At 32.3% G+C, this 13,290-nt stretch overlaps 1 protein-coding gene across 1 annotated transcript in view; it reads right to left on the bottom strand.

Annotated features, from left to right (window-relative positions):
* Window positions 1–8,363: 8,363 nt before the first annotated feature.
* Window positions 8,364–13,290, bottom strand: part of LOC128988430 (serine/threonine-protein kinase mTOR-like) — a 69,094-nt gene continuing 64,167 nt past the window's right edge. Inside the window, exon 42 of the mRNA XM_054409701.1 lies at window positions 8,364–9,988. Within this exon, the coding sequence (XP_054265676.1) occupies window positions 9,973–9,988 (16 nt within the window). The 3' untranslated portion in view covers window positions 8,364–9,972. The remainder of the gene's footprint in view (window positions 9,989–13,290) is intronic.

Here is a 13,290-nt window from a genome sequence, read left to right as displayed (position 1 = left end):
TCTAACTGTAGATTAATTAATTAAGTAGTACTTTTTCTCTTTGCTCTAACACTGCCACTAGTGCCAAGTTTTATTTCATGTTCCTATTTATATTAGCTACCAGTACATAAAATGAGTAGCCTATATCTTACTTTTTGAAGACTTTGTAATGACCAGTACTGCTTTAAAGTAACTGGTACATTTTACCATGATATGTCTAACTAATGCCAATAATGTAACAATAAGCTACAACAAATCAAATCAATCATACATTATTTTAATAATTTTGATACATAATCGAAACTTACAACAGTTGACTTTTATTTCTAGGGAGTACAATTAGATACTTTGGACCTGTGTAAGTACAAAACACGGATATTTTTTGTGGCAGGATAGAAAAATAAATATGATGGATGTTTCAATTAGCAGGAACCTTTTGATCACCCACTTTAAAAATAGTCCAGTCAATCTGGGGTTTTTAGACAAAAAAAATACTAACAGGCTGGATTTTTTCCCATCGACTACTACCATGTAGACAAGTCTCCAGCCAAAAGTCCCCACCCCTAGCCCTCTTGCTTTTTTCCCTAGAGCCCTCCAAACTTTTTAAGGGTGGATACATGCAGTACTTTATAAAATCGCTTATATTTCAGTAACTATTTCAGATAGACCTTACATCTTGTTGTTTTTAGATCCCTAAAATTACGGTCTAAGAACACGTTATGTAGGTTTTGTGATTAATTTACTAGTTTAATAGTTATTTCCATCTTTAATACTAGAAAAAACAAAATGTTTTCATTTTATTCCGAATATTTAAGAGATATAGCTCCAATAATAATCATTAGTAAAGAGTTTTTATTTCAACATATTCTTCATTTAATAAGCTTTAAAATGATATATAACTTGGCATTACTAGCACTTACTATGCCCTTTAATTACCCATTTGAAGTATAGTAAGCACCGCCGACTGCCATGAACGCGCGCCCCATCCCGCCCGCTTGCGCCGCCGCCGCGCCGCGACGCGATACCGACAAGGGCTCGGGACTACTCCGTTCACATAATAGATGATTTATTTTTTCAAACGATCTTTATATCACTTAAAACAAACATATTATTATTTCTCATATTAATTAATTAGGAAAATTAAAAAGAAACTAATATAACTGAATTAATTAGGAAAATTAAAAAGAAACTAATATAACTAAATTAATTAGTAATTGCATATAAAGCATCGAGCCGAGTAAATACTGCTTAGTATATGTGTGGTAAATAATAACTTATTATATTATAAGACAAAAATAATATAAATTTAAAATGTGAACACAAATTTAACTTATGTAAATAAACATAAACAGTGTACACAACTGTGATAATAATATTAACAAGCCTTATGTTTTATTAATCCTTATGTTTTCCCCTTTTGTGTGCCCTATTAGTAAAATAAATAATACAGTTACTGTTTTAGTAAACGATAGAACAATGGCAAATCATGTTTTCTACGATCACTTATTTATTTTTCCATTTCACTTAGAACTTTTTATTTCGATTTTCACAGTTGGTGTTCCTGTAACCAATTTGGGTTGGCACCCTTGCAACCGTTTCCGTATAGTATATTTTAAAGGTTGGCATCCCTGTAACCGTTTCCCGATGGTGATCAACTTGCGTGAGTGTGATATAAAGATGGTGTTTTTTTCGAAGTGAATATAAGTTTAAATAAACAGATACGTGCTTGTTATTTCCTAATAATGTTATTTAGTTATGACTTGAGTTTTGACGTGAATATTTAGTGTATAATTATGGAAGCGGAATGTGACGAAACGGAGGAAGACTCGGCTCGATGCGTGATCTGCAAAGGACAGTTGGCAGCAGGTGAAACTGTGAATGTAAGATCCAAAGGATTGTTAAGCCTAATTAAGTCCAGCCTAACAAGGAAAGATGACTTACACAAACAATTTGAGAATTGTCAACAAATTAATTTACACAAAGAATGTAGGAAGACCTATCCTCGCAGTTCCTCAATCAGATCATTTATTTCTATGTCTGCATGTAAAGAAACTACCTCTTATTAGCACAGTGCAGCCTTCATCATCGTTTAATTCAAATTTACTTAATTTTGACTATAAAAATAAATGCTTGTTTTGTAGCAAAGAAATTGTTATTGACAAAAAACTCCAGAGCTATATAGAAAATATATTCGTTTGGTGCAAAACAAAAGTGTACAAAGTACGATACTGAAATATGCTGAAAATAGAACCGATGATTGGGGCGAGACTGTAAAATCGAGAGTAATAGGGGTTGCCGACTTAGTAGAATGCGAGAGTCGGTACCAATCAGATTGCTTTGCCAGATTTACCAAACCATCGTTGACCACAAAAAAGGCAGACCAGAAAACGAAGATTTAAAAGAAGCTTTCTTAAAAGTTTGCGAATATATCGAGGACAGTGATGACTGTCAACATCTAGTTTCAGACTTGGAAGAAATGATGAAAGAGTTCTCAGGGCAGAGCTACGGAACTCAACATTTCAAAATTATGTTAGAAAAACATTTTGGAAACCGAGTTATCGTAACAAATGTAAAGAAACAATCTTCAATTATTTGTTTAAGAGACAGGGCCGATAAGATTTTAACTGAATCTTGGTACTCACAAAGAAAGAAAAACACCACAGAAGAATTGAAAAGAATAGTAACAACGGCGGCGACCATAATAAGGCAAGAGATTCAGAATAAGGTGTATGATGTATCATCATATCATAGTGCTAAAGACATAAGTACAGGAGGCGAGGACTTGATACCAGAATTATTAAAGTTATTTACTAATGAACTAACAAAAAGAAAAAAAATGAAATCGGACGATAACGTGGAACTCCAAAGAAAGAGACTTATGATAAACAATATGATAGTAAAACTTTGCAGACCTCGGTCTTTCGAATCGCCAATACTTTCTGCTCTTGGATTGTACCTGTCCCGGCAATATGACTCTAAAAACCTAATAGACATTTGTCATTCACTCGGAGTTTCTAACTCTTACCATGAAACCGAGATGTATTTACAATCATTATTAAAGGCAGGCCAACCTTTGACAAAAGATGATCCTTTTTTCCAGTTCGTTTTTGACAACATAGAAATTAATGTAAGAACCCTAGACGGAAAGGACATTTTCATGCCCTCGGAGGGATTAAGTGTATAACACCAAAAACTGCAGTTTTTAGTGATGTAATAGTGCCACGCAACACATCGTTCAATTTAGAAGGCTCGTTTAATGTGCCGGTTCTGTTGTATTGTCACAGGAAAAAAAGTGGCTTAAAAATATTATAATATCAAATTTGTCTGAGGATATGCCCAAACAAGAGATTGTATCTTCACAAAATTTCATGTGGTTGGGTTCTTACGCCCTTGATCACATCCCATTTCCAGGGTGGTCTGGCTTCATGCATAGCTGTTACAACGGCAGAGTGGACTTCGAAACTTCCTACATACTATCCTTACCGTTCATTGATGTTGATCCAGGAAACCCCACGGCGATTTATTCGGCATTACATTTTGCTGCTGAACAGAGTAGTTCATCAAAACAGCCCTGCATCGTAACTTTCGACCAGCCATTATTCCAACCAACAGATTAACTTCACTGAAGAAATGACATGTTGTGTAAACCAAAATTAGTTTTTGGCTAACCCTAAAAACAAGAAAAACTTGATAAGACTCCTTGTTCTTGTCTAATATATATAAATAATATTTCTAAATTACCAATTTTTGGAAAAATGTTTCTTTTTGCAGATGACACATTGATTTATGTTAAGGATAAGACATGGGAAGGTGTGAAAAGTAAAGCTCAAACAGATCTCAAATTAGTAAAAAAATGGCTCGACCAAAATGTACTATCTCTTAATGTTTCCAAAACAAAATTCATGCCTATTTCTCTCACGTCAACAGCTGACTATAACCTAACCAATTTGATCTTGCACAGTTGTCTCAACCAATTCAATAACAGTTGTTCGTGCGATACCTTAGAGAGAGTTAACTCATATAAATATTTAGGAATAATTTTTGACTCACATATGAAATGGATAGAGCATATTAATTTCTTGCAAAATAAAACTAGAAAACTTATATTTGCATTTAGACAGTTAAGTGATGTTCTCAGTTTTAAAGAAATTAAATCAACATATTTTGCATATGTACAGTCGGTTTTGTCTTATGGAATATTAGCTTGGGGAGGGGCGTACAGTTCACATCTCACAGGTCTGATTCTGGTTCAAAAGTCTATCCTAAAAGCTGGTTTCAAAAAGTGTAAAAGATACCCCTCAGATTTACCCCATTGCAAAATTGTTTATCAAAGATCTTCTAATTTTTATATTTAAAAACTTCAATTCAATTTTTACTTCCATAACCCACACTCATAATACAAGATATGCAAATAGAATTGGAATTTCTACTATTCAGCAGCATAAATCCTTTTCAAAAACAAATTGTTTCTACATAGCACATATTTTGTTCCGGAATTAATCCACTATGTATAAAGCAACTCAGTTATTTCATTCACCTACATTAGGTGTATTCAAAAATCTAGTTAATAGATGGTTATTGGATATCAGCGATGAAGAGGCCGAGGCTCTTATCACTACTGATAACAGGAGACCTGCCACTGTCTGACAGCACTGAACGGACAGGGCCTCTGCAAACTCTTGCAACCAACCAAATTTTTTTCCATTTTATTTATTGGCTTCTCCTTAAACAATTCTGTTAATAAAAATTTAAATTAATATTTACTCCAATTTTTTATATAATCTTTAAACTTATCTTTATCTTTACACGTTCCCATAGCACATAGTAAATTTTTATTTAATCTTAAACTTTTTCTTCTATTTCAAATTAGCTCAAAAATATATATAATTTTGAACAACTCGAGTCTACGCACAGACCACTGAGGTCCATGTAGACTCATTTCCTTTATCTATTACATTAGTTATTATTCAAGCCGGAGCAAACATTCAACTAGTATTTAAGTTTTTACTATTATAAATTTAATTTTACTAGAATTAATTTACGTAATCAATTTTACTCTATAATGCTTCAAGACTATTTGTATTTTATTTTTTTTGAAAAAGTGTAAATTTTTTATATATTGTGGAAATAAAATTGATTTGATTTGATTTGATTTGATTTGATTTGATTTGTTCAAAAGCTTAATGAAAAAAACATACCAACATTTGTCGCTGAGGAAGATGCGGATCTTGCAATCGTGGAAACAGCAGTTGCTATTTCTAAGTCACACTGTCACAATTCAGTAGTTGTTGTGAGCCAGGATGCTGATGTTTTTGTTTTGCTTGTTGGACGGCCGACATCAGAAAACCTCCAGCTTTACTTTCACAAAAGAAATGGTGATTCCGCGAAGAATTATAATATTAATCAAATTAGAAATGAAATAGGACCGATAAAAGAAGTGTTGCTTCTAATACACGCTATATCTGGCTGCGACACTACATCGTCACTCTTTGGGAAAGACAAAATGAAGGTTTATAATTTTATGGAAAAATCTGAAGATTTACGGAAGAATGTATTGCTATTTTATGACAGTAAAATAGATAAAACAAGTCTCAAAGATGCGGGAGAATTCATTATTCTTAAAATCTATGGTTTCTTTAAGCATTCAAGTCTCAATGAAAGTAGATTCATAGGATATTTAAAGGCAGTGGCAAAAAGGTCTCTCAAGTCTAAATTTAACAAGGCATATCTTCCTCCAACATCAGAAGCAGCAGAACAACATATTTACAGGTTCGTAAAACTTTTTAGTATTTTTTTAATATTTTGGTTTTGATATTTTCCATAAAAATTTATGTTAACCTTAAACGTTAACTCGTGAACATTCTTAAAAGGGGACTCCAGTCCCACGTGAATTCTTGCTTCTCCCAAAGCACCAATTCGGTACACCCTCAACTGCTGATCTAAAACTGTTGATCGATGGCTCTTTTGAAACAGCAAAACTATATCCAGAGATTTTACAACATTATTGCCACGCATTGATGGAAATATTTTTACAACGTTATAACGATTTTAGGGTTTCAGTGAGCGAAATTGTAATGTTACTTTTAGTGTTGTTGCAAATAAATCAGCAAAAATCGAGATTTTAGGAATTTTATATGTATTTTTTAGATATAAAATATCTGCTCACTGAAATCGCTACATAGCTTGTTCCGAATTGCGGTATAAACGTGAACTCCCCCCATTTTAGAACATGTCTCTAAACAACAATCAATCCTTTAATATAACCCCCTACTGTTGTAATACCCTCTAAATTTAATGTAAACAATTTATAAAATGAAATGTTCAAAATATGTCTTTACTCAACATGCAAAAGCCGAATTAATTATTGACTATCAATCATCAACAGTTTCAAAATTTGAGTTCATAAATTCCCTGACCCCATTTTTGTCCATTAATTTACTTCAAATCGATCAAATGTTTTTACAAATTGAATTAATTTAGTTCCGGATCTGGTATGAATAGTCTTTAGTATTAAATATATATTTTTTATTATTATGATCAAACTCATTGAAAGATATGCACAACCTTAACTGAGAGTGTTCTATGTGAAGTATTTTTTAGAGCTTTAACCACCTTATTAATTAAAAATAGAAAATTTTACAGGTCGTACTATCAGGTTCAAAAATGACTGGGGAATAAGGAAATATTGGGAACTGAATGGGGTTGGAGGTTTCAAAATGGGACGCTCTTTCCAATCCACTCCAACCAACCTCCAGCACCTGAGGACGTTTTTACCCTCATTTCTTGCAATTGCAAGAAATCTTGTAGAAACAACTGCAGCTGCTTCAAGGCTTCTTTAAATTGTACAGAACTGTGTGGAGTATGTGCGGGACAATGTTCGAACAGTGCAATAATAGAAGTGGACCTGGAAGATACAGCATAAGCAAGCCAGTAGGAATTGGCAACTATAAGTGCACAGTGCTTTCATTTTCCAAAACTCTCATCTTCAAAAACTTCTGTCACAAGATCGAGAGAGCTCTTCACTAGAGCTGACCTTGGTGCATACCTTAGATCTATATTCATTAAAAATGAATATTACATGCTTTCTATACAAGTTGTTTTGCTCTCCAATATCAAATGTTAAAACTAGGTAAATAATCATTTATTTTTGTTCCTTATTGTTTACTTATTTCTTGGAATGTTTCTTGTATCCTTGGTCTTGTTCCAGGATTGTTAAATTGTAAATAATACAAATAATATGATGAAAGAGGTAGTATTTAAAAATAAGTTGGCCTAGAGCAATAAATATTTATATGTAAAGTGAACGCAGGCGTGCCTAGTCCCGAGCAGTATCGTCGTCGTCGCGTCGGTGCGAGCCTCGGCGCGCGGTCGCGGCAGCCAGTGCACACTATACTTCAAATGTTAAGTCACAGGGCACAATACGAGCGAAATATGACAAGTCATATATCATTTTAAATCTTATAAACAGGAGAAAATATTTACTTGAAACCTCTTTATTAATGATAATTACTGGAGCCTTGTTTTAAAATAATATGCGCAAATATTCTAAACGAAATAGAAAAATTATGCATTTTTATTATTAAAGATAGAAATAACTATTAAACTAGTCGACTAATCACAAAACCTACATATCATGTTCTTAGACCGTAATTTTAGGGATCTAAAAACAACAAGATGTAAGGTCTATCTGAAATAGTTACTGAAATATAAGCGATTTTATAAAGTACTGCATTTATCCACCCTTAAAAACTTTGGCGGGCTCTAGTGAAAAAAGCAAGAGGGCTAGGGGTGGGGACTTTTGGCTGGAGACTTGTCTACATGGTAGTAGTCGATGGGAAAAAATCCAGCCTGTTAGTATTTTTTTTTGTCTATCGGCCTATTTTAGGAACAGATTGACTGGACTAAAACACTTCGCTGTCACAGGTTTGCATTAGCTTCTAAAAAAAGTTCTGTCATATATTACTGAAAAATGGCATGTTTTTTTGTGAAAATTGAAACATTTTGCAGAAGGTAAGGATAAAGTGACTCAAGTTTGGTAGGAATTATTTGGAAATGTAGATTAAGAAGCTTCCTTTGAAATGTTTTTGGTGAAGTGTTTCATGATAAATTCTAAAATATTATATTTGTAGAAAGAGGGCTTACTTTATGACTCAATTAACCCTGGGTGGTAATTTTAAGCAGCACGGTGTCTTTTTCAACTCTGGTAAATAAAAAGCCCTTTGACTACTTTTCCTAGAAGTTTTTTTCACCATAATACAACTGTTAATGGCTTATTTAATGGTTTCTTAATTACATTAATCTAACTTCTTGGGGACTGATTAATAATAAAAAAATCTGTCTTAAGTGTACACTGGAAGGGGTTAAAAATAATTATTAGGGCATAATGAGAAATAACAATATAATTTATATTTTACATACATTAATAATATATTTACAAATAATCTTAAACATAAACATATTCATTTTGTTGATGGAACAATGATGGTCAAAACGATTACTTTGTAATAAAACTAGATTAAGACATTATACAGGGTGGGGCAATGAGAACTATACAATTTATAAACAACACAAAACCTATAATTTTTATATTACAGATATACAAAAAAACATCAAAAAAGGTAGTCTTATACCATTTTGTTCTGGACAAACCATTATTTCATATATTCAAAACAACTTCCTTCAAATGCCATCCTTGAAAATGTTGACATTCTTTGAGTAAAAACCTGTCGAATACGCTTTCAAGCATTTTTTTGAGAAATCGCTTGAACCCCTTTGGTGATTATCTGCCTGAGTTCGAGCAGGCATCTTGCATCTTGTAGAGGTGGAAATGGATATATTGATGCAAGATCCTTCCAAGTGATCTCCTAGAAATTTGAAGTATCAAGGATTACTTACTGATGGACCACTTTGGACTTTGAGTGACTGCGGCTCGTACTCTCTCCACATTGGCTGATGTGCTAACAGTGTTATAGCTTACACCAATATTTTTTTGGGATTATGCCATTCTTCTAAATAGTGATACCCAGGTCTCTATCGTTAACCGACTCGGAGCAGCCCTGTTTCGATCAATATTGAAATAGTTCCTAAACATTCTGTGTTTTTATAAAAAAATAATTATTCTTAAAAAAAGTTTCCACATCAAAAACACGGTGTTCAGGATTCCAAAACGCCATGTTTACTAAAATGGTATCGTTCAATTTTGTTTATGAGCACAGCTGTTCACTCATTGTTGCAATATTTATCAGCTGGTAGCTAAAATAAATTGTATGGTTCTCATTGCCCCACCCTCTATAAACACATTAACATTAAATAAAGTTTCCTCACTCACTGTCTAAATTAGAACAAATTTAATATTTTTTTATGTTACTAATGCAAATTATTTTCAAAGCAAACTTAGCTAAACTAATTAAAATGCAAATAACAACACTTGGAAACTAATATGGCATTACTTTTAGGAATAAACAGTTTTTGCATGTAAAAAAATACATAGCTGACATAATATGTTTCTTTTAAATTAAATCCTTCACATTTGTGGCTTAAGATAAATTAAGACTCTAGCAAATTATGGAATAATGTAAATCCACAATAAAAGTAACAACTAACAACAAAACTAACAAATGTATCTAAAAAAACTATACTATAATTATTATAACAATAAAAGCGGAAAAAAAATAATCAAAAGATAACCCTCAGACAATATGAGTCAGCTGTACAACTAACTTAACAAACAGTCTCACTTACTGATGATCAAAAATATTCTCTCTACAAATCCTTTAAGAGGACCCGAAGTCAACTTAAACTCACCAAGGTGTACTTTAATAACTGAAACTAAACAAATTAAAAACTAGTGTAATAATCTTTCAACATGATCTAAATTTGATTTTTCCTTATAGAATTCTAGCTATGATAGTGACTAAAACTAAAATTACTTTTTACACTAATATGTATCAATAACCACTATCCTAAAGAGAGTTTCACATTTTCCGCATCAATTTACCAAAATGGACACCTGAAACAGAAAAAGTTTTTGTTGTGTAACAATATTTAAAAACATGGTTTATTATGTCATGCTGTAAATGGAGTAGTATTCAAGTTTCCATATAATTTACAATTACAAATAAAACTGTATCACAATAGGAAAGAAACTTCTATTCACGAATGTTTCAGCCTTAATTTAGAATGCCATCTATTACAAGATGACTCGACTTCCGCACAGTTGATCTTTTCAATGAACTGTGTCATTGATACGTCAAATGTGCGAAAGTCAAGTCAACATTAAGATGGCGCTACTATCAAATGAACATTGGTAGGAGTGTTTGATGAATTTTGACTCTGTTAGCTCAAAGACCTTGAATATATCAAATAGAAGTACCAGGGGGACCGAACATTACATGAGGTGTTTGATTTGTTCAAGAGGTTAAAAAACAAAACCTATAAGCCTACAAATTTTCAGTTTTGCTACGATTAATTAAGTTGTAAAGTCAATTCGTTTTCGGTAGACATTCATTCATTCTTAATTTTCCTAATGACTTTTTCATGTGGAGGAGCAATCGATATTGATAATTTCTACAATAAACTTCAATATAAAAACTCATAGTACATAAATATGTTGACCGTTATTGCGTTAGTCACTGGGATTGCGGAACATCACAACTAATTACAGGATTGTGGAACAACGCAACTAATTACGAGATCGTGAAACAATGCATCAATTACGGCAACGCATCGTCGAAAAGTACAAAATGTCCTTGGCCTTTCCTCTAGACTTTTAGTTCAATATTAGTGTATATTGTTATCCGGTAATTGACTACGTTATTGAACAGTCGTAATTATCCCTTTGGTTAGTACATCATACACTCCAAAAGGATTATATAATCAATGCTCAATAGCATTCATAGGAATGTCCTTTTCCTTTGTACAGTATTTTGTAATTTGCTACTGTACTGTAAATGATTTGTTTACAAGCATATGTTACAATTCATTTTAGTAAAACTGCCAGAGCTACTTGCAGTCCATAAGACTAATGTTAAAAATATTAAAATTTCATTTTAGGTTTTTAACGAAAAACAAATTTTCTCGTTTGTAAAAAATACAACCGACTTCAAACGCTCTAAAAAGAATGAAATAATTTCAATAAAGTAAACTTTTGTATTAGGCAAGCTCACGTATTTTAAGTCGGCGCGGCTCTATGATGATTTTTGATACAAAATTGAAAGAGGGTGTCCATATTGCAGGTGACTATCTATATCAAAAGGTGTTAATCTGCATGTCTTTTTCATAGTTATGCCTTAAGTGTTATTTTATTACCGTAATCAGAGATCGGCATTATAGTGGTATTAACGAGTATCTTTAAAAAGATTATAACGCATTTAAATGTTTCTAACTTGGAAAAGTAACGTTTTAATACTAAACTAGCTTTTTTTCCCTCTCATAATATCAAACTAAATTATTTTCCTATTCATATAGAACCTAGGAGGATTAAACATTAAGGAGAGGGCACGCGAATAGGAATACACATGTTGCGGTGAAGCCAGCTTTAGCAGAACACTAGAGGGGCACGCGGAGCCGTAGAGTGGCAAAAAGCCTCGGCTATAACATGGGAGAGATAGGGAAAAACGCGACGTGCGCTGTTTCGAATTAAAATTGCCTCTAAACTAAAACACCTGTGTTATTTACCGATGGCATTCTTAAAGTAAATTAAATTTCCTATCGAACGGTGTCAATAATTCCTATAAAAACTATTATTTATTATTTATTATTGAAGATCAAAGTTGAAAGAATTGGCTTGGACTGAACATATGATTACTTTAATTACGTTTTTGAAAAAAATATGATGTATCTACACAAACTAACAATTTATTCGTGTTCCTTAATAGTTTCTCGAAATAAAAAATATATATTTACCTATATTTAAAAGTGGTATTTAGAAAAATAATTACTATAAAGTTTTTTTTTATTTTTTCAGTTTATAAAACAATCATACTAATCATTGGTTAAAATGAAAAATTTAATTCGGGCGGTGAAATACATTTTAAATTTTCATTTTTCATAGTTTTCTCGATTTGTTAATATTATTTTTTACTAGTTTTAAGGCATTTATGTGCTAGGCAGGTGATTTTAAATAGCCAAAGTTAAGAAAAAATGCAAAGCCGCTCTAACTTTTTTTACACCAACAGCTGTTACAATTAAATTACAAACATAAAAATTAAAACAATTTCTTGGCAATCAAGTTCTTGATTTTTTAATATCATATTGAACTATATTTTATCTGTTTGCCCAAAGAAACTTCAAGTAAAAAGTGTAAATGTTCAGCAATCATCGCGTCTTCTGACCGCCAAAGTGCGTTTATCATTCTTTTAAAGGATTAAAACTTATTTTATTTCTCTTTGAGAAAATGTTCAAATACACATACAGTACTACTCATGATTTGAGTTTTAATTTATGAACAGTAAAAGCCATTGGTGGTATGGCGGGATTTGAACCCGGGACCCCAGGGACCGGAGTCCCGCGCTCTGGTTAGAGTATTATAAATAATACACAATATAAGTATGACAAAAAATAAAAACAAGGACAACGAATTCTAAAAAACAAGTCATCCTTGTGTAAATAACTCACCTTTGAACATACTATTGGTTCATAAATACGACTTTCCTCTTAATAGGTTCCTAATATTACGGTTAGAATTTAAATTTTTAATTTTCGTAGCATGATTAAGTCTAATTTTTAAATAGATAATTGATATTTCTGTTGCCAAATCTTCCAGTAACGCATACAACGCAGTATGAGAGGGGGGGCGGGAGAGTAGCGCTGCCTCCCCCCCACCCAACCAGTACGCTGGCTTCAACGAAACTACAGCGTGTCCTCTCCTTAATGTTTTATCCTCCTAGTATAGAACATTTGTGTGTGTTATTTTCATAATGCATTTATTCTGAAGTAAACATAAAATACAAGAAAATATTTCCTTTAATATATAAACAAAACAGTTCAGTATGTTTTTTTATATATTTATGTTATCCAGCTACAAATTTATTGATTTTCAAAATACACACACAATATTTAATTTCAATCATATTTGCAGTTTGAGCCGCGCCGACTTGAAATACGTGAGCTTGCCTAATACAAAAGTTTACTTTAATAAAATTATTTCATTCTTTTTAGAGCGTTTTGAAGTCGGTTGTATTTTTTACAAAAATAAATTATTTTATGATTTTTAGTGACTGTATAATTTTTTATATATTAATTACTTGAGGTTTTTTGATAAGCAAAACTGTTTGAAACAATCAAAAGTTCCACAGAACAATCATTATTTTA

This window comes from Macrosteles quadrilineatus, unplaced genomic scaffold (assembly GCF_028750875.1).
Source record: "Macrosteles quadrilineatus isolate MER2022 unplaced genomic scaffold, UCM_ALF_1.0 Scaffold_3__2_contigs__length_128488019, whole genome shotgun sequence".
In the NCBI taxonomy this organism is placed as follows: Eukaryota; Metazoa; Arthropoda; class Insecta; order Hemiptera; family Cicadellidae; genus Macrosteles; species Macrosteles quadrilineatus.
This window is presented reverse-complemented; position numbering and strand designations above follow the sequence as displayed.